Here is a 19786-nt window from a genome sequence, read left to right on the forward strand (position 1 = left end):
TTATTTTTTGACTATAACATAAGTATGTATCTTCCTTAAGTATAAATATCATCAAATTAAAGCAGTAAGGTATTAATATATTTTTTAATTATTTTGTGTTTTTTTTGATATTTTAGTTTTTAGATGCAATAGCAAAGATATTTCTGATTTATTTTTTAAACTTACTTATATTATGACATAGATGAATACTTTATCTATTTTTAATACACCTATTTTGTATAATACATTGTAATAAATTATGACATTAATACAATACACTTTTATTAAAGAGTTTGTTGTAAATAAGTTTAGTTTAAAAGATTTTTTGAGGATAACAAGAAGCCTTATTGTTTGGAGATTAATTAGATATAGTATTAGAGTGTTATGATTTAGATGTATTGATAATTTGGTTGTATGTTTCTTTGTTTTATGATAAAGTGTAAACAATTGGTTTTAATTAGTTAAAACTTACTTTTTGAAAAAGTAAACTTTTTGGTTTATTTAAGTCATACTTGTCTAGATAAAAAGAGCTGTTTATAATTTTTATTTTTGTTTCTTAATGTTCAGATAATTTATTATTTAATAACACATTGTTAGTTGAGTAAGAATATTTCTAGTTTATCTTAATTATATCCCTTTATTTTGTAAGGGTATTTTAATTTATTCTATAACTTTTCTAATATCATGTGTACATTCGTTTTGTGTTAACAAATTAATACAATTTGAATTTTGTTTTTAGAGGTTTGTATGGTTAATGAACTTATTTATTCTTCGTGAAATAATTGTGTGTTATAACAATAAATAAAAAGATTAGCACAAACCAGATTTAGTACTTGTCATTAGAAGTGCTTTTGTTTTACCTTTTCTAATTCGTTTCATTTTACTTAACTATTCATTTAGTTTAGTATTTGTTTAATCTAGAAATTGTATATTCATAGTAATTATTGAATATTTTAATTTATTTATTATTAATATTATTTCATAAGATTTTATATTTTCAGTATTTATTGATTCTATTTTTTATTTCATCAGAAAGGTTAACTAAGATTATTTATACTGTTTAATAATTGTTGGGTCTATAGTTGTTTTATTCTAACTTATAGAATCTAGTAATAGACATAATCTGTAATGTTCTAATTAAAATATTAGAAATTTCCAGCTCCTCTTTTGTTCGCATTTTCTCTTGCAGCGTCATAATAATTTACTCCATTCTTTTCAAAGTATCCTTTAAGAAATTTTTTTGTAACCAAATACCCTGCTGTTTTAAATAAATAAATACAGTCATCAATATCGATAGCATTATACATTAAAATGTCTTCATAAATAGGTTGACTCTTAAACCATTCTGTGATTTCTTGTTCTTCTTTGAAGTGTTTCCATTTCTTTCCATTCTTTTTCTTTGGTTTTGTTTCTTCTTTTTGTTTTCCATAATCATTATTAATTGGTTTTTCATTAACATCTTTTATTGGTGTAGTAAGTTGTGTGATATGAATGATATCGTTTTTTGTTTTATTTTTCTGTTCGTTTACATTAAATGAAGTTGTTTTTGAAATTGGTTGTGATGGGATTGGACTGAGAAATGATTCTATTTCCAACTGTCTAAGTCTTCTTTCCTTTTCATTGATTAGTAATGCCAATTCTTTATTAAACCATTCAAGTATTTCTAATTTTCTTTTGAGAAGATCAGACTCGTTTGGTTTACTTTCATTTTCTAATGAAATAATACATTGTTGTTGGACATCTTTCTTTTCCAAATGATTTATAATTCTTTGGGATATGATTGGCTGCTGTTCATCGTCTTTATCAATCTTATTAATACAAATGCTTTGAGATAAAAAATTATTTTTTGGATGATTGAAGATTGAATGAAGCAGAATAGATGATTTATTGTCAAATGCTAGAGAAGTCAATCCTTGCGTGCTTTCTTTTTCTGTAGCAGATAATTCTTCTTTACAATAACGTTGAGAACGTGCTTCTATTTCAATAAAGTCATGAACTTCTTCAAATTGATTATTGTTTTTATTATAATATGTTTTTATTCCGTCATCACAAAGAGTAATTCTTTGACTAAATGGAAGTTCCTCTTCTTCTACATGCACACTTTTTTCTTCAGTTGTGTTAACATTTTTTTGTCCATCAATACTAACATTTTCCTTTTTATCAAGTGATTGAATTGCTTCTTGTTCATCATCTTGTATTCCAGTAACTTGTTTCATTTCATCCACCCCATAAAATGTTTTGCTTTTTCTGATATCTGATGTTAAAGGAACATCGACCAAAAGACATGTTGAATTTTCTCCTAATTTTATTTCTTCTTGTTTACTTGTCTCAGGTATTTTTGTGTCACCAAAAAGTTTAATTCCTTCTAACTTTCGTCTCTCTGGATCTATAGAACCAACACAAACTACTTCTGGGGTTTTAGAATTACCAAAGACAGGATGATTGAGAACAGCAGATATCCATTCTTGGTCACTCATATCATCATGTATCTCTATCTCATTATCATCAATTATTTCAATTTCTTCAATGTCTTGTGTTTTTCTTTCATTCATAACATTTTAATTCTAAGTTTTTGTTTTAGTAAAAATAATTATCATTATGTTATATATTACTTAATATTTTCTTTAATGATTTATTGTATTTCTAAATCTCGAATTTATTTTTTATGAGATAATATTAATATTTTTCAATCAAATAGTTATTATCATATAAAATAGTTTCATAGTACAATATTTATTTAAACTCTATTCCTTTGTACATTTATTTTTTCAATAATATAAAAAAGTTAAAACTGTTCCTTTGAATCTTTAATAAAATAAAAACTATTAAAGCTGTTATTTTTAAAACTAATGTTATAGTTTGTTAGTTATAATGGTTATAAATCTTAACTAATTTATATTACCTACTTTTTCTTAACTTAATTCTTTTATTTGATAAAAGAGTTTTTATATCTTTTAATTATAATTTCAACGTCATTCAATATAAATTGATATGAACCATAACAATAACTGAAAGAAGAAAAAATTTAGAATAGGAATGAACAATAAAATAACATAAATTATAATAACATATTTAGAAAGTACACAAGATCAATAACATATTAACTAAATCCTCTACCAAACTATCTGTATTATGATTATATAAATAGTAAATAAAAGAAACAAAAGAACTTCTAAAAAACTCAATGAATGTATTTATTTAAATATTTTAGAACAAAGATTTTATTGATCAGATTGCATCGTTATAAAAATAATAAAGTCTGTGTTTTTGAGTAACAAACCTTTCTTACACAATTTTAATTACTTTGAATTCTTATTACCTATCTATAAGAATATATATTAGTTATCTAAATAAAAGATAAGACATTATAAAATGTGGTAACTATTAAATAATAAGACTATTATTTATAAAAATAAAACAACTCAATTAGAAATCAATCATCTTCCTCACTCTCACTTTCTTCTTCAGTATCATTATGCTCATTATCTGTTTCATTTTTATTTTCATTATCACTTTGAACTTCTTCATAATCACTGTCATCATCAAAACTTTCCCAGTCTTCATCTTTATCTCTTACTTGGAATTGTTTTAGTAATTCCTGTTGATCACAATCAGGATTCTTTTCAAGTTGTCTGAAAAATGATTGTTTTTGCCTAAGACTTAACCTTTCAATTTGTACTTGTAACTCTTGATCTTCTTGACTTTCTTGTTTATCAACTTTAAAACCACTAAAGATAAAATGAATATCTGATAATTTATTTTAAAATAAAAAACAAACTTAACTATTTGTTTCTTTTCTCTGCACTTTGCACATATTCCTTCTTTAATAGCACATTCTTGACAGACAGTATGGTAGGCATAACGTATATTTTTTTGTTTACAAATTAAACAAACACCAGGTACCTTTAATGGTTTATACTTGTGAAACTTCTTTTTCCATTCAATTGTGTCATGACATTTTTGACATAACCCTTCATTAGGTAATGCTTTAATTTTTTTATAAACTGTACACCCTTTATAATCTTTAAATGCAGTTACATTTTGATGTTTTTGACCAAGTTTTTTGGTGTTTCCACGACGAGTTGACATATAATAATATTTTATTTTAACCCTTTTTTGTTTTTTGTTTTTATTTTTCCTAACTTTAATTTTAGTTTATTGTTCATGTCAACTCAGCCTATCAAAGAATTAATTTCTTTATTATCTGATTTTGCAAAGTTTGTTATTTATTTAACAAATTTAATCTTTCACACCACTAACATTATCTTTAGAAAAATTAGTGATGATCTTGTAAGTTGGAATGGTACAAATCTTATGACAATAATTGAATCATTATCTCCATCACTTATCGAAGAATTTAAACAAGTAGAATTATCAAATGATACAATTAGTCAAATCCAAATGGTTTATTTCTGTTTAATTATTTTTTGATTACCCCTTATTTTGTCCTTCAACATTTGCTAACAATTCAGATTATTCCAGAGATGAAAACAGTATACTCTCAATTCCTATTAACTAGCTATCAAGATACTGAAACTTATAAAACTGTACACCAACAATTATCTTTAATTATTCAAAGAATAGTTGGTATATTAGATGATAATATAGCTTTGATTGATGGCTCTTTGTCTGAACTTAAACCTGTTTCAATGCAACAAAAAATTATTGATTTGACTCTTTCAGAATTAGAGACTTTATAACTGATGTTTCATTCTCAAGTTACCTCATTCTCAATGTAATTCAATCGATAATTTTTCAACTTTTATTTCTTATAAAAATAAATAATTAATGATATTTAATTATATACTTAAGTTTTTGTTGGTGTAAAAAGTCATAATATTAAAATTATTGGTTATTTCTTCATTATTTTCTGTATTACCTCTTCTTTTCTTGTTATATTTTCCAGTAATTTTACCGTTTTATTTTCATCATCATTATATAACTATTATTTATTATTTTTCATTGTTTGTTATATACTCTTGTTATTATGTTTATTATCAATTTTTACACCTTTTATTTTTTATTGATAATTTATGAATAAATCAGTCAATGCTTATTATAATGATTATTTCAATTTATCTTTATATTCTTATTTTTCTTTGAATATTTTTTTATTTATTTAAATAATTTATTATTATAATTTATTTTGTATACTAGTTATATCATTAATCTGTGCCTTTTTTCTTAAATATATTACATATTATTTCATATTATGAATTTAATATCATCTCATGCTAATAAGTACTTGTTATAAATAATGTGATTAAACAATCTATTGATATTATGCAATGAAGAAGATATTGAAAATGTATATTTTTTTATTACCTTAATCTTAATTTTTATCTTGTAATTATTTTAATTTATTTATTTTTCATCACTGGATACCAGTCATATATTTGAGATAGATACTCTATTATTTATACAATTTTTTCAATATTTTATCTTTTCATATATTATTAATATTTGAATAGTCTATTCTATTTAATACTTATTGGTTTCAATACATTTAAACTATCATCATTATTGTCGTTATATTTAATCTTTTATATATTTGCAAAAAAAATTTGATAATTTTTCACTACTTATTATGACATTCTGTTATTTTTTTGTATATCGTTCTGTTTTTCCTCTGTTTTATTAGTACTAATTTCTATTTCCTATTTTCTTTTTTATCTTTTATTTCTACTTTTTAATATTAATTAAATATTCTTATTATTTATTTCTTGTGTTTTCTATTTTTTTATATTATCATATGTATTTTTGTTTAATTTTTGTACATTTATTGATATTTAATAAATATTTGATTTTATTTATTTTTGATATTATTTTATCATTAAATTTTCTTTTACTGATACTTTATTCTATTATTTGTTTGATTGCTAATATAATTGAAACATTATAGTTTTTAATTTTATTTAATGTATTGAGATAAATATTCATTGTCTATTTTTTTATCATTCTTTGATTTTGATTTTTGTATTATAGATTTCATCTGTTTTCTCTTCTATTTTTTTTCTATTATTTATTTCTCTGTATATTTCTTTTTATTATTAATACTCTTTATTTTATTTATATTACAATTCATTTTCAACTTCATTACATATATTCTTTTAATTTTTTTATTTAATTTCTTTAGTCAAAAGATTAAATTCATTAATTCGGATTAATGTGTATTTGTAATTAAGTTCATTTGTTAATAAAATAAAATCATTATAGCTTATTTAATATTTTAAAATTATTTATATAATAATTACATAACCAAAATATATATTATTTGTTTATTATTTAATATTTCTTCAATTAATGATATAATCTTTAAAATAACCAAAAAAAATGAAAAATAAAAAATAAAAAAAAAGAATTTTGAGTTTAAAGAACAAATACATGATTTCAAAAAGCGAAAAACAAAAGACTGGTGAGTTAGTGTGGAATGATATGAAAAAAATTAATTCTGAACTTCTTACAATGACGTATGGTGGTATTGTTCTTCAATTATTAAAAGAAAATGAGTTTGATGGAGAAAAAGTGAATAACGAATTAGAAGAAATGGGATATAACATTGGAACAAGAATTGTTGAAGAATACCTTGCTAAGGTAGAAGGTAAAATGTCAACTAAATGCCTTTCATTTAAAGAACATATAGAGTCAATTACTTATGTTGCATTTAAAATGTTTTTAGGTATTAATTCAGAGTGTTATGAAGTAAATGAGAAACAATGGAAGATTAGTATTCCAAATAATCCGTTAAGTGAATGTGTTGAGCTTCCAGAAAAATTAAAGAACAAATTATGGTATAGTAATATTTATTGTGGCATTATTCGTGGTTCATTAGAAATGTTAAAATACAAAGTTGAATGTAAATTTATTGGGGATGTTTTAAGGGGAAATTCCACGACTGAAATAGAAGTAACATTAATTGATCTTCTTGAGCAAGCTAAATACGTAAATTACAATGAATAATTTATTCTTTAAAATAGTTTTTTATTATGGTTAAATTTACTATATTTTATCACCAACCCTGAATACGATAATAATAAATTAATAGTAAAAAAATAGAATGAAAATAGTATTAATCGTCCAACACAACCATTTCAATTTAGTTCATTTTAGCAATGAGCTTGTTAATAAGTAATTCACGATTTCCAAATCCTCCTCCAAGAATGAAATGAATCTTCTTGTTCTTTTCAGCAATTTTAGCACCATTTAATTTGAATGGAGCGAGTTTATTGTTGACTTCTTTAAAATGTTTTCCAACAGTGTAAATTTCATGAATGAGATCATCAGCACAAACGATATCTTTGTCTCCAAGAGCTTTCTTAATCATACAGTTGGAAGTGATTGGCATTCTATTTCCATGAATTTTAAGAGCTCCACGTTTGTAAATAAGTTTTTGGACAGTTTCTAAAGTTGGATAACCATAAGTAACATATGGATCAACAAGTCTCAACATTTTAATGGTTGAAGCATTGGCTTTTATAAAGACGGCATTATTAATTTGTCTTAATCTAAGGAGTTTAAGAATTTTTTTAATCTTTGGTGAAACTCCATTAATACCTCTAATTCTAATAGCAACGATTAATTTTGGATCAGCTTCAGCATATAAATCACCGTTAATTTCAGCTTTCTTCTTAGCAAGATAAATAGCTTTCTTAGTGGCTTCAATGTCTTTATGATTTTTAATTGTTCTTTTAATAACTTCAGCTCTGAATGCTTGACATCTAGCCTTACATGGACAAACAGTTTTTGTGCAAGCTTCTCTTTGAACGGCTGTGGCGACTTTGGCACTCATCTCCAACAATCCCTTAAAAACCCAAAAATTTATGAGTTCTCTGGGTTTGAATTGAGAATAGTAAATTTTAATTTACTTAATTATAATTTTTATTATTTATGTTTCAAAAATTTTTTTATTACGTTGTGTAAATGAAGAATACTTTGTGTTTTCAGACTTAAATTATTCAATTTTAACAACACCCTCTTTTAATGTTAACTCTAATACAGAACTTCCTTTGCAAAAGACATCACCTAATTTTCTTGTTGTTTTTATTGATACACTTGGTTCATTTTCATTAATATGTTGGGTGGCATTAGTTAAAAATAAATTAAAGCGGTCGTCGTAGTTTTGTAATACTCCTTCAACTATAACGTATAAGTATTTAGGAAATACATATTTTTAATTGTTTACACAAAGTCAATTTGAGTTAAAATGTAAATTGATTCAAATAAAACTTCAAACTTTCTTTTCCATCATTGAATTGGACAATAACTTCTTTTTCAATATAAGAACCAAGATCAGATAAAGTGGTATATCTATTATATTTGGACATTTGTTTTTCTATGTTAAAATTTTGAGATTTTGTGTTTTTTCATTTAATTAGTTATTTTTTTAGAAGTCTTTTTAATTTGGTCTATTTCTACACAAAGAATACCATTAAAATCATATAGAAATAATTATATACTAACAAATAGATTTAGAAGATATTATCAATGCTATAAATATAATCATTATCAACAAAAAAATAGCCATAATCACTCTAATAATAATTGTCATATTTATAAATACTTTATACATTCTCAAATAATCACAACTATAATAAAAAGAAAAGAAATTATTATAACACAAATACCATAATACAGATAAAATGTTTAATTAATATTATCATGAGAATAAACAATATAAAAGATATAGAAACAAATATATTACAAGAAAAGACAATGAAGGAGTGACATAAGAAAATAATACAAGAATAGATGAAGAGATTTGAAGAGATAGGACAGTGAAAGAGAAACTAAGTAATAAAGAAGAAGAATAAGTAGAAATACCTATAGAAATTGAAGAAAAGAAGAAATGGAGAAATACGAAACAAAAAAGAAATAAGGAAAAGAGAAGAAAAAAGAGAAGAGGAAGAAAAGAAGAGAGAAAATGAAATAGAAAGAATGAAAAGTAAACACAGAGAGAAGTTTATCAGAAATAAGAACAAATAAGAACATTGAAATGGAATTTAGAGAAACAAATGAAAGGGAAGAAGAAACTAATAGATTAAAGAAAGAGAAAGAAATAAGAGAAATAAACAAGAAGAAGAAAACAATAAAACAAAAGATAAGATCAAATAAAACAATAAGAAGAAATAACAAAGAAGAAAGAACAAAAAGAAATTAAAGAGAAAAACAAATAAATAAAAATAGAAAGAAGAAAAAACAAGGAATTAGAAAATAAAATAAAAGAAATAGAGAAACAGAAAGAAGAGAGTGATAAGATTGCAACAGTAAAAGAAAATTCAATTATCAAACTATAAGAAGAAGAAAACAATATCACTGACAAAAACAAAAGCACCAAAGAAGAGAAGTGGATTGAGTTGAATAATTATAGAAGAGAAGAAGTAGATTACATTAAAGAAGAAAGCAGGAAGAAACTAAAACAAATACAAGAATGAGTGATTCGAATCATGAAAGAAGAATTATTAAGAATGACATTAGAAGAACTGGAGAAGATAAATGGAGAGAATATTAATATAGAAGAAATAGTGAAGAACAAATGAACAATCAGAACTAGAAGAAAATAAGATAAAAAATTAATAATGTTATTGATTAAATATAATAAATATTAAAAAGAAAATTAGATAATACACAAATTAAAGAGATAATAAAAGAAAGAATAATAAAAATAAATAAAGAAGAATAATATATAAAATGAATAAAAGAGCAAGATGAATATATGAAAGAAACAAGAAAAAGGTAATATCAATAACAATAAATATAATGAATAATTATATTTCAAATCAATTCATTAAATTAAAATAAATAATGACAATCAACATGAAAGATGAAATAGATAATAATAAAAAGAAATAATACAATAAAATAAAGAAAAATAAATAAATAAAATAACAATATTAATTATTATTTCAATAAAAACATATGATGAAATAATTAAATATATAAATGAAGAATAGAAGTGTGAAAGTGAAAATATAGAAGATAACAAAAAAAGAAATATATAAAATAACATATTATATTTCTAAATATTAATAAAATAATTTTATAAGATATCAAAATGATGAAATTAATAATCTAAGAAAAAGATCAAATAAATTAAAATAATTATTAATTAACAAGATTACATTAGAATTAAAATAATAAAGAGAAATAAATAATACAATGATGATTATATTATTAATAAAATATGAAATTAAACAAATAGAATATTTAATTAATAAGAATAAGAAAAGAACAGACTAATAAAAAAGATAGAATAAGAATAAATAAAAATAAAATAATGATAAGAAATTAGAAGAAGAATAAATAAAATATATAATATCATAATGATGAAATAATAAGATAATAAGAGAGAAATATAAATTAGAAATAATAAGAATAATAATATATTATGAATGGAAATAATGAAATAAGAGAAATAATGAAAATGAATAAGAAATGAATTTGGAAGAGATTATATCTGGAGAGTTGTTAAATTAAAATATAAAATAAATATAATAAATGGAGATGAAATGCAGAATAAAACAAGAGAGAATATAAAATAAAATTAGTATTCAATAAATACGAAATGGGTAAATTCCAAAGAAGAATATAAAATAATGAAGTGTTCATTATACTGAACCAACAAATAGTAATAAAAGCGAAGGGATATTTCATAAAATACCAGAAATTTATATAGAAGATAAAATAAAACAAATATAAATAATAATTGATATGTCAATATATATGATAAGAAGATAATTCTGATATTTACTAACTAACTTGAAATGTATAGAATTTTCCAAGAAAAAATAATACAATTTAATAAATAAAATTAAAGTAATTCCAATAGTAATAACAAGAAATCGATTATTCAATAAAGAAACAGTAAGAATGATAAAAGAACAAGACATAATAATTGCATGTAAAATAATGATAAAAGATATAATAATTATAAACATGAAAGATCAAATGAAATACTGTGGAGATCATGTAGGTGGATATAGAGAGATAGAAGTACCTCATGGATAAGATTATGAAGAGAGTGAATGATGTATCTCACCTGAGTAAAGTGAAGTAGATAAAACAAGATTACTGTTACTTATTTTATTAATTTTATTTAGAAATCATTTTAAGTTTAGTTCTCATATTCTTTTATTCCTTTAATTAATGTGATTTTAAAAATTAGTATGCTCTGATAATATTAAAATTACCACTTCTTTACTATGAAGTCTGACTTTCTTAATATTTCTTTGCAATAAAATATCCGATTGATTCATTAAATCAATACACCTTATCTCTCAAATTTTTAAAAGATTGTTTGGAATTTTCTCTTTTCTCATCTTATCTGTTCATAATAAAACTTAAAAAGAACGATAAATGAATAACTATTCTTTTAGTTTCTTACCAATGTTTAAAAGTATTCATACATTGGGTGATAGAAATTGAAGGGATAGCGGCCAATTCCATAATATGGAATACCGTAATATCCATATCCATTACCAAAAATATCATCATAGAATAATCCATCTTCTTCTAATTCATATTCATCATCATCTTCGTCTTCATCATCTTCGTCTTCATCATCTTCGTCTTCATCATCTTCGTCTTCATCATCTTCGTCTTCATCATCTTCGTCTTCATCATCTTCGTCTTCATCATCTTCGTCTTCATCATCTTCGTCTTCATCATCTTCGTCTTCATCATCTTCGTCTTCATCATCTTCGTCTTCATCATCTTCGTCTTCATCATCTTCGTCTTCATCATCTTCGTCTTCATCATCTTCGTCTTCATCATCTTCGTCTTCATCATCTTCGTCTTCATCTTCTTCATCTTCATCATCTTCGTCTTCATCTTCTTCATCTTCGTCTTCATCTTCATCTTCTTCGTCTTCGTCTTCATCTTCTTCGTCATCTTCTTCATCTTCGTCATCTTCGTCATCTTCGTCATCTTCATCATCTTCATCATCTTCATCATCTTCATCATCTTCATCATCTTCATCATCTTCATCATCTTCATCATCTTCATCATCTTCATCATCTTCATCATCTTCATCATCTTCATCATCTTCATCATCTTCATCATCTTCATCTTCTTCATCTTCTTCATCTTCTTCATCTTCTTCATCTTCTTCATCTTCTTCATCTTCATCATCTTCTTCTTCATCTTCTTCTTCGTCTTCTTCGTCTTCGTCTTCGTCTTCTTCGTCTTCATCTTCTTCGTCTTCATCTTCTTCGTCTTCATCTTCTTCGTCTTCATCTTCTTCGTCTTCATCTTCTTCGTCGTCTTCTTCTAATTCATATTCATCATCATCTTCTTCGTCGTCTTCATCATCATCGTCTTCATCTTCTTCATCTTCATCTTCTTCATCTTCTTCTTCATCTTCATCATCATCTTCTTCGTCTTCTTCATCTTCGTCTTCATCTTCGTCTTCATCTTCGTCTTCTAATTCATATTCATCATCATCATCTTCTAATTCATATTCATTATCGTCGTCTTCTAACTCATTATTGTAGTTGTTTTCTAATTCATATTCTTCTTCGACTTCAACACCATTATCTAAATCGAAATCTTCTTCAGCATAAACAGCTAAGAATAAACTAAATAAAACAAATAAAAGAGCACGCATTTGTCTAAACAAAAATATGATTTTTAAGTTGAATTTTTGTTTTTAAATAGAGAACTAGAAATTCTATGTTCTTTTTTCTTCTTTCAAAAATTTTGTAGGATTTTTAGATAACAATTTTTTAACAATTTTGTCATAAAATAGAAAATATGTTATTGAAATTGTAATTAATAAAATTATTAATAAACCATGATTAAAAAAAGAGAAAATTACAGATGAAAAGGAAAGAACTATCAAGTGTTACTTGATGGAAGAAAGGATTAATAAAATTGAAAAAATTCTTCGTTTATTACAACAAAAAGTAAAAGACAACGAAGCCAAAATCGAACAACAAGAGAGTATTTTAACTGGTGTTGAAGAAAAAACTGATGCACTAAGTCAGTCATATAAAATTCTTGAAGGAGGAGTTAACAACTTAACTAAAAACAAAGATTTTAATGATAGAATAGATAAAATAGAATTAATTGTTCGTAAAATAAGTGAAAAAGTTAAAGGGGCTATAAATGATGGAGACATTACTGGAAACGATGTTTTATTAAAAAAGATTGAAGGACAAAAACACATCCTTTTAACACTTCAGGACAACTATACGATTCATGAATCCACTATTAATCAATTAATTTCTACTATTGACAAAATTAATACTACAGTTGTTCCAGTTTTGAGACAAACAATAGTTGCCTTAAATAAAAAAATTGCTGATAACAAAGGAAGTATATTAGAATTACAAAGTAAAGTCAATGGAATATCTTCATGTTCTTCCGTTGGTGAACTTTCTGTTGATATAGGAGAAGTTAAACAAATCAAGAATGATAATGCTGAATTGAGAGAGACTATTAAATTAATGAAACAACAAATTGAAGCAAATAATGAGTTAATGAAAGGGTCAATTAATAAGATTAACCAAGTTACGAGTGAAGCAAGAGGAAGACCTAATTCAGAAATGTTAGAGAAAAAAGTAATTGATGAATTTAATCAACAAATAGAAAAAGAATTACAAAAGAAGGATAAAGAAATAATTTCATTAAAAACTGCTCAAAACTCACTTAAAACTGAAATAGAAAATTTAAAAGGATTACGTAATGATATTGAAGAAATAAAACGTACAAGTAGGTCTTCTTCTCCTCTTTGTGGACTAGAAGATTCTACAAAAAAGGTTCGAGGGAATTCTATTTCTATTGCAACAACTCGATCCACTTCAATTCAATCACTCAATGCCTCATCAAAAGAACCGTGTTATATTAGTTCATTGCCATTATCTAAATCAGGTGAGGATTTCATAGAAGTAACACAAAGAGATATTGAAGATTATATATCTCAATTAAATGTTTGTGAAAATATAGGAGGGTATTATAGAACAATGTCAAATTGGTGTAACTTCGTTACACCTCGAGTCCTTTATTTTAATAATAGTTTTGAACGGTTTGACTTGAAAGAATTTAATCAGTCAATAGTTGGATTGGCTAATGTTATGATAATAATTGGGAATAAGAAGAATGAAATATTTGGTACTTTTTCAGGTAAAATGATACCACAACCACCAGGAAGTCCAGCAAAGAAAGATAAAGACTGTATTTTCTTAGAAGATGATCCTTCTCATTTTATCTTTAGTTTAAGTAATAGTAAAGGAGAAAGGCGTAAGTTTCTTCTCCAAGGAAGTAATAGAGATACTGTTGGTGTTTACAATGAGAAGAGTAAAGATCATATTTTTAACTGTGCTTATTTCTTTGTATTGAAAAGAAAAGAAGGAAAATTTTTTGATTCATTTGATAAAGCATATGGATGTTGTGGGTTCCCTATATGTGAGTCTAAGTCATTTAAACCATCTTATATCGTTGCTATTCAATGGAGTAAATAAAGCTTAATTTAAAGTCACTTTTATCTTATAACTTATTTCTTAAAAAAAAGAAAGAGTCAAATATTTTAACGAGTTAAACAGTTACAATTAGTTCATATAAAAAGTAATAGTGTCTAATGATATTTCATGTAAATAGTCTGTTCCATAACAAAGTAACATTTTATTTAAAGAAGAACTGTAATAAATTTTGTTGATTGGTTCAGAAGGATATTCATACATTCCCATAAAGAATAATTCATAATTAAATTGTTGAATTCTATTTTGACCATCTAATACATAAATATAATTTTTTGTATGATCAATTGCAAGACTTCTTGGAAAAGAGAAATGTCCTCTTCTATCACAATCATCATATCTACCTTTTACTTTATATGTTTCATCGTCTACATTAAATAAGACTAACCTATGATTTAATGAATCAAGAATAACAAGTACTGTTTTAGATTCTGTTTCAATAATATCAAGATCAGCAATTTGAAATTCTCCAATATTCTTTTTTTGTACAATAATTTTTGGTTGTCCATTAATTGGAAATCCTTGAATTATATTATATTTGGAATCAGCAACATAAACAGTTTGTTTATTATTACTTATTGCAACAGCAGTTGGCTTAAGTAAACATCCATTTAATAATGGACCACTTCGTCCAAGTGTTTTAATATGATTTCCTACAGTATTAAAAAGTTGTACATTACAATTTAACATATCTGTTACTGCAATAATTTCTTTTCCATCAACTACACAAGAAGTAACTCCAGTAGGAAGTTTAAATTGTCCATTATTCTTTCCAAATCCACCAGCAACGGCAATATTATTTCCATCAAAAATTTTAATGTTATGATTGTTACGGTCTGATATTACATATGCACCTGATTGTAATGTACACATAGAACTAATACAACACACATTTCTATCTTTATTCGAACAACATACTTTCTTTGGTACTTCAATTACATGAAATATTAATGGACTAGTTCTTATCTCTACCTTATGTACATATACTCTTAAACAAACATCACCTATAGATTCTCCTTTTATTGTTATCCTAATTCTTCCTTTTCCTACTTCTTTAATAGAAGCAGAAGCTTCTCCTCCATCTCCTGAAATTTCATCAGCAAGGTCATGGTTTATTTCTTCTAAATAATCAGTACAACCAGGTAAAATATGTGAAATTGGTACAAGTGTAAGAGCAATATCACTTGTTAACGTTAGTTTTTCATAAACATCATAGAAATAAAGGTCAACATCAATAGTTCCTTTTAAAGGAATTAAATTTGTTGTTGTTTTAATAGTAGAGAATGAAGGACAAATAGGAGATTGAATTCTAAATTCGTTTGCTAATTCATTAACCATCTTGCTAACACCAGTTAAAAGCTTTCCTCCTTTTTTTAATTCATTTATTTTTTGAGAAATTAATTGTTCTATTTGAGTAGAAGAAATAGCTAATTGAGCATCAGTCATTGGTTGTTGATTAAAGTAGAATGAGTCATAAATTTCTGTTGCACGACGAACTGTTTGAGAAAGATTATATACTCTCTTACTAATATTAAACCGATCGTGTGTATAAAATTTTGATAAATAATTTAGATATTTACAAACTACATCACCTGAATGGTCTAATACATAACACTCTGGACATAATATTTCATTACATGTACAACAATAATATGTTTTAATTGAATGATGTTTTAAACAATATTTTCCTTCATTAAACACTTCAAATTTATGTGTTGGATTTGTTTTAATATGTTGTTCTAAATGACTTTCACAGTAAATAACATTACACTCATAACAATATGAAAACCCTTTTGTACAACACCCTTCTTCACAACAAATAGTTTGTTCAGCTTTATTTTGAATTAGTTTAAATACTGTAGGTAAATCATCTAAATTACAGTATGGTATATGGACATATCTTTGACACATTCCACAATATATTTCACTTTCCTTATCAACATATTCCTGTCTTGATGTTTGTGCTATTATAACTTGAAATAAACAATCTCTACAAATCATGTGCATACATGGTAATAATTTTGGAAATTCAGGAATACCAAAACCAACATTACAAATGCAACACACAAATTTTTCTTCTCTTTTGTTCATTCTATTAAATAAGTAATAATTCAATGTTTTTAAATTAAGTTCCTTACTTTTTCCGTTTCTTTAAATAACAAAAAGAAAAAAATTAATGAACCCTTTTTGTTTTTTTATAATTGAATTAATTTATGTTTTTCTAATGTATTTATTTCATCGTTCCCTGATATCTTCTAATTCAACTTCAGTTGATTTTCTCTTGGACTTAATAAAGAAAAGAATAATTATTCCAACAAAGACACAACATAATAAAACAACTATTGACTTTATGAAATAACTTGATAATAATGATTGTTTAGTAGAATCTATCGTAAGTTGTTTTTTTATAGTTTCAAAATATTCCAAGAATTCATTGTTAGTTAGTGTTTTATCATTTATTTTTTTCTCAATTTTATTAAACAAATCGTTTAGTGTATTGTCTTGAATACCTTTTTTATTTACTTTATCTTTGAGATTATTTAAAGCATCTTTAGCTGTGATAAATAATTTTTCTTCTTCATCTTTCTTTGGATTTTTTTGTTGTTGTTTTAGATTATCCTTGTCATTTAAATGTTTTTTCCATTCTTCTTTTATTTTTCTAAGTCTTTCTTTTTCTTCGTCATTTGGTCTTTTTTTTTTAGTAGTATCTTTTTCTTGTTTTTCTTCAATTTCATTATCATCATCATCTCCTTCATTTTCAATATTTTTTTGATTCAACTCTTCTTTATTTGATTTTATCTCATCATTTATAAATTTTTCTTTTTTTTTATTTTCTTCCTCTTCATCTTCTTTTAAGTCTTGATCTATTGTTTCTTTATTTGGATCTCCATGAAGGAGTTCATCATATAAACGTTTTGCCTCTTTTATTTTGGTTTCAATTTCATCTAAAGGATATAATTTTTCATTATCAAGTAAATCTAACTCTGAATAAATAAATTCCATAAATGCTTTATCTTTTTTACATACTTTATTATCACGATATGTCATCAACAAAGTTTGATATTCTACTTTTTTCATAATTTGTTTTTGTACTATTTCATTGTTCGTTCTTCTTTTTCTTATTAATGAGATTAAGTCTTCTCTCTCTTTATTTACTCGTTTAATTCCACCACTAGCAACAATACTTTCAATAAAACCTTCACTCAATGAAACTACTTTTATATGTACTTTACCTTCAACTTCATACATATCAAAACAATTATCAGAGTCATATTCATTCTCACTAACTGGATATGTACATAATTCAATATACTTAGCTCCTTTTGGATCAATATCAATATTTTCTTCATTCCCGTCTTCAAATTGATGATTTTTTTTGAATAACTCAATTTGTTGATCATCAATTTTAATATATAATCCAAATGGTAAAATATCTTCTATATAAGGTAAATTACTTGCAGATGTTATGCTCCATTAATAGGATGCATCATACCAAACAATTTCATTCCTTCTAACATTTGTTTACTACCAATCTTAGAAGAATAAGTACCAAATATATCTTTTACTTTTTCTTTTAATATTGGGGTATAACTTAACCCACCTGTAAGGTAAACAAGATCATCTCGATCTTTACTTTTCATAGAAAGTAACATCTGAGTTAATTCGTGTAACTCTTCTCTCAAAAGTAAGTTAAATTCATTTTGTTCTAGAATAATTTTCTGATTCATAAATTCAGTTATTAGTTGTTCATTAGCAGATAATTTAATTCTCATTTCGTCAATACTTTTCCATAATTCTGCAAGTTGATGTGGTGCCATATTTTTAATTTTATTAACTATTTCTTCTGTATTAACGAATTTCTTTAATACCATTAAAAATACATTATGATTTAATTTACGAGTATTAATATTGAAATCAACTTCATGTTGAAGAATTTTAATTGTTTTCTTTCCTTTAATAATAAATTTAGTTGCACGACAATATGATGCACCAAATTCAATGACAATAATAGGTTTATTTGCTGGATTAATAATTTCATTATTTTCAGTAGAATAATATGCAAGTGCGTGAATAACATGGTTAGAAGCAAAGAGTGTTGTTTCTTTTAATCTTTTAAATAATTTATTTTCAACTGGTTCAAAGTTATTATCTGTATCTTCTTTTAATTCTTCATCTTTTAAAGTATTAATGTCATCTTCTAATTGAAATTCTTCTTCTTGATTATCTTCTAACTGAAATTCTTCTTCATTTTCTTTAGATTTTTTTAATCCTTTAACTCTTTTTTTATTCTTCTTTTTATTTGTCTTTATTGTCTTCTTATTATTTTTCTTTTTTGATTCTTTTTTTTGTTGAATAAATTTATCATCATCTAATTGAGACACCTCATTTTGTAACTCTTGAATTTCACCATCAATATCTTTTATATCATCTTTTGGTATATCGTCACCAACAACAGCATCTTGTTGATCATCTACTTCAGTTGTAAGTGCAGTCATACTGTTATACAATATATCAAGTTGTTTATTATTGAAAAAACTTGGAATACTAAAGACAGATGGATAATCAGTTTTGATATTTCCTTCTTTAATATCTATGTGATCAATTAATTCATCAATATATGCTGATATAAGAAATCCGTATGACGCAGTTATTCCTCCAATTTTTATTTTTAATGGCTCATCTTCCAATACACTTATTCCATCTCCATCTCTAAATATCCATTCAAACCTCTTTGATTTATGTTGTTCATTTAATTTTTGTGTAATAGAATTAATAAGCATTGGGTATTTTATTGATACATATCCTTTATTTCCCATAACCCTTTCACCATTTTCACCAAATTGAATGTCTCCTTGATCATTTAATGCAATAACAGAAGGGATTTCTTGTTTACCTTGTTTTGATTCAATAACCCGAAAACTATTTACTACCTCCCCATAAGTCCCCAATTTTGTCTTTTCACCTCCAATGTCAATGATCATATTTGTTTGTGCTAGACAAACAAAAATGATGAATAGTAGTATAATGAGCAGTGCCATATTCAAAATTTTTAATTTCATTTTTTTTTGGTTTTTTCATTAAATTTTTTAATTACATCATTTTTTTAAAAAAGAACTTTTTAACTATTTTTACAAATTTTTTCATTATTTTTTTTTAATTTTCTCGAACTACCAAACCAAAAAGTAAAATCAGTTTGTTCTTGTTTCTATCATTTTTTGTTTTTATTACAGCAACTCAAAACCAGTGCAATTTCCTCGTCAATCAGTTTTTTCTAATGGACTAAGACAAAGCCAACTAAAAAAGAAATCGGTCATACGCTTCTTTAGAAGCATTTT

General features: G+C 24.8%; 8 protein-coding genes across 8 annotated transcripts, besides 45 other annotated features; 3 read left to right on the forward strand and 5 right to left on the reverse strand.

Moving 5' to 3' along the window:
* Nucleotides 1-9: part of a sequence feature (AT_rich) that runs on past the window's edge.
* A 61-nt stretch (nucleotides 10-70) lies between these two features.
* Nucleotides 71-95: a sequence feature (AT_rich).
* Nucleotides 96-917: 822 nt separating this feature from the next.
* Nucleotides 918-977: a sequence feature (AT_rich).
* Nucleotides 978-1124: 147 nt separating this feature from the next.
* On the reverse strand, nucleotides 1125-2531 carry EDI_259570 (uncharacterized protein; the record flags this gene model as incomplete). Its single annotated transcript, XM_001735524.1, has 1 exon — nucleotides 1125-2531. One exon carries the CDS (start codon nucleotides 2529-2531, stop codon nucleotides 1125-1127), a length of 1407 nt encoding a protein of 468 aa, XP_001735576.1.
* A 29-nt stretch (nucleotides 2532-2560) lies between these two features.
* Nucleotides 2561-2695: a sequence feature (AT_rich).
* A 666-nt stretch (nucleotides 2696-3361) lies between these two features.
* Nucleotides 3362-3397: a sequence feature (AT_rich).
* A 15-nt stretch (nucleotides 3398-3412) lies between these two features.
* Nucleotides 3413-4068, reverse strand: EDI_259580 (uncharacterized protein; the record flags this gene model as incomplete). The annotated part of the gene is made up of 2 exons (XM_001735525.1): nucleotides 3413-3707; nucleotides 3758-4068. The coding sequence occupies 2 exons, from the start codon at nucleotides 4066-4068 to the stop codon at nucleotides 3413-3415; spliced, it is 606 nt and encodes a 201-aa protein (XP_001735577.1).
* Nucleotides 3416-3524: a microsatellite.
* Nucleotides 3730-3752: a sequence feature (AT_rich).
* Nucleotides 4067-4088: a sequence feature (AT_rich).
* Nucleotides 4089-4143: 55 nt separating this feature from the next.
* Nucleotides 4144-4679, forward strand: EDI_259590 (uncharacterized protein; the record flags this gene model as incomplete). The annotated part of the gene is made up of 3 exons (XM_001735526.1): nucleotides 4144-4196; nucleotides 4251-4383; nucleotides 4452-4679. 3 exons carry the CDS (start codon nucleotides 4144-4146, stop codon nucleotides 4677-4679), a joined length of 414 nt encoding a protein of 137 aa, XP_001735578.1.
* A 60-nt stretch (nucleotides 4680-4739) lies between these two features.
* Nucleotides 4740-4785: a sequence feature (AT_rich).
* Nucleotides 4786-4813: 28 nt separating this feature from the next.
* Nucleotides 4814-4979: a microsatellite.
* Nucleotides 4936-5127: a microsatellite.
* Nucleotides 5128-5288: 161 nt separating this feature from the next.
* Nucleotides 5289-5351: a sequence feature (AT_rich).
* Nucleotides 5352-5390: 39 nt separating this feature from the next.
* Nucleotides 5391-5444: a sequence feature (AT_rich).
* Nucleotides 5445-5572: 128 nt separating this feature from the next.
* Nucleotides 5573-5752: a microsatellite.
* Nucleotides 5626-5808: a microsatellite.
* Nucleotides 5695-5857: a microsatellite.
* Nucleotides 5858-5927: 70 nt separating this feature from the next.
* Nucleotides 5928-6109: a microsatellite.
* Nucleotides 6110-6172: 63 nt separating this feature from the next.
* Nucleotides 6173-6273: a sequence feature (AT_rich).
* Nucleotides 6274-6296: 23 nt separating this feature from the next.
* Nucleotides 6297-6340: a microsatellite.
* A 23-nt stretch (nucleotides 6341-6363) lies between these two features.
* Nucleotides 6364-6939, forward strand: EDI_259610 (transport protein particle 22 kDa subunit, putative; the record flags this gene model as incomplete). The annotated part of the gene is made up of 1 exon (XM_001735527.1): nucleotides 6364-6939. One exon carries the CDS (start codon nucleotides 6364-6366, stop codon nucleotides 6937-6939), a length of 576 nt encoding a protein of 191 aa, XP_001735579.1.
* Nucleotides 6940-7006: 67 nt separating this feature from the next.
* Nucleotides 7007-7034: a sequence feature (AT_rich).
* A 41-nt stretch (nucleotides 7035-7075) lies between these two features.
* Nucleotides 7076-8303, reverse strand: EDI_259620 (60S ribosomal protein L7, putative; the record flags this gene model as incomplete). The annotated part of the gene is made up of 3 exons (XM_001735528.1): nucleotides 7076-7808; nucleotides 7968-8115; nucleotides 8213-8303. The coding sequence occupies 3 exons, from the start codon at nucleotides 8301-8303 to the stop codon at nucleotides 7076-7078; spliced, it is 972 nt and encodes a 323-aa protein (XP_001735580.1).
* Nucleotides 7830-7889: a sequence feature (AT_rich).
* Nucleotides 8304-8837: 534 nt separating the features above from the next.
* Nucleotides 8838-8898: a microsatellite.
* A 124-nt stretch (nucleotides 8899-9022) lies between these two features.
* Nucleotides 9023-9204: a microsatellite.
* A 319-nt stretch (nucleotides 9205-9523) lies between these two features.
* Nucleotides 9524-9676: a microsatellite.
* Nucleotides 9566-9749: a microsatellite.
* A 47-nt stretch (nucleotides 9750-9796) lies between these two features.
* Nucleotides 9797-9864: a microsatellite.
* A 1-nt stretch (nucleotide 9865) lies between these two features.
* Nucleotides 9866-9920: a sequence feature (AT_rich).
* A 22-nt stretch (nucleotides 9921-9942) lies between these two features.
* Nucleotides 9943-10127: a microsatellite.
* Nucleotides 10108-10291: a microsatellite.
* Nucleotides 10192-10284: a microsatellite.
* Nucleotides 10228-10407: a microsatellite.
* A 37-nt stretch (nucleotides 10408-10444) lies between these two features.
* Nucleotides 10445-10520: a microsatellite.
* A 119-nt stretch (nucleotides 10521-10639) lies between these two features.
* Nucleotides 10640-10683: a sequence feature (AT_rich).
* Nucleotides 10684-10758: 75 nt separating this feature from the next.
* Nucleotides 10759-10791: a sequence feature (AT_rich).
* A 262-nt stretch (nucleotides 10792-11053) lies between these two features.
* Nucleotides 11054-11074: a sequence feature (AT_rich).
* Nucleotides 11075-11498: 424 nt separating this feature from the next.
* Nucleotides 11499-11674: a microsatellite.
* Nucleotides 11675-11702: 28 nt separating this feature from the next.
* Nucleotides 11703-11878: a microsatellite.
* Nucleotides 11871-12043: a microsatellite.
* A 9-nt stretch (nucleotides 12044-12052) lies between these two features.
* Nucleotides 12053-12232: a microsatellite.
* A 4-nt stretch (nucleotides 12233-12236) lies between these two features.
* Nucleotides 12237-12398: a microsatellite.
* Nucleotides 12399-12712: 314 nt separating this feature from the next.
* Nucleotides 12713-12764: a sequence feature (AT_rich).
* Nucleotides 12765-12824: 60 nt separating this feature from the next.
* Nucleotides 12825-14435, forward strand: EDI_259650 (uncharacterized protein; the record flags this gene model as incomplete). Its single annotated transcript, XM_001735529.1, has 1 exon — nucleotides 12825-14435. The coding sequence occupies one exon, from the start codon at nucleotides 12825-12827 to the stop codon at nucleotides 14433-14435; it is 1611 nt and encodes a 536-aa protein (XP_001735581.1).
* Nucleotides 14436-14522: 87 nt separating this feature from the next.
* EDI_259660 (nhl repeat-containing protein, putative) lies at nucleotides 14523-16541 on the reverse strand (the record flags this gene model as incomplete). Its single annotated transcript, XM_001735530.1, has 1 exon — nucleotides 14523-16541. The coding sequence occupies one exon, from the start codon at nucleotides 16539-16541 to the stop codon at nucleotides 14523-14525; it is 2019 nt and encodes a 672-aa protein (XP_001735582.1).
* A 144-nt stretch (nucleotides 16542-16685) lies between these two features.
* On the reverse strand, nucleotides 16686-19432 carry EDI_259670 (DNA double-strand break repair Rad50 ATPase, putative; the record flags this gene model as incomplete). The annotated part of the gene is made up of 2 exons (XM_001735531.1): nucleotides 16686-17733; nucleotides 17949-19432. 2 exons carry the CDS (start codon nucleotides 19430-19432, stop codon nucleotides 16686-16688), a joined length of 2532 nt encoding a protein of 843 aa, XP_001735583.1.
* Nucleotides 17019-17176: a microsatellite.
* Nucleotides 17118-17302: a microsatellite.
* Nucleotides 18689-18801: a microsatellite.
* Nucleotides 19433-19493: 61 nt separating the features above from the next.
* Nucleotides 19494-19612: a sequence feature (AT_rich).
* Nucleotides 19613-19786: the final 174 nt, after the last annotated feature.

The sequence above is a fragment of the Entamoeba dispar genome, genomic scaffold (assembly GCF_000209125.1).
Source record: "Entamoeba dispar SAW760 scf_1105229459235 genomic scaffold, whole genome shotgun sequence".
NCBI lineage: Eukaryota > Evosea > Mastigamoebida > Endamoebidae > Entamoeba > Entamoeba dispar.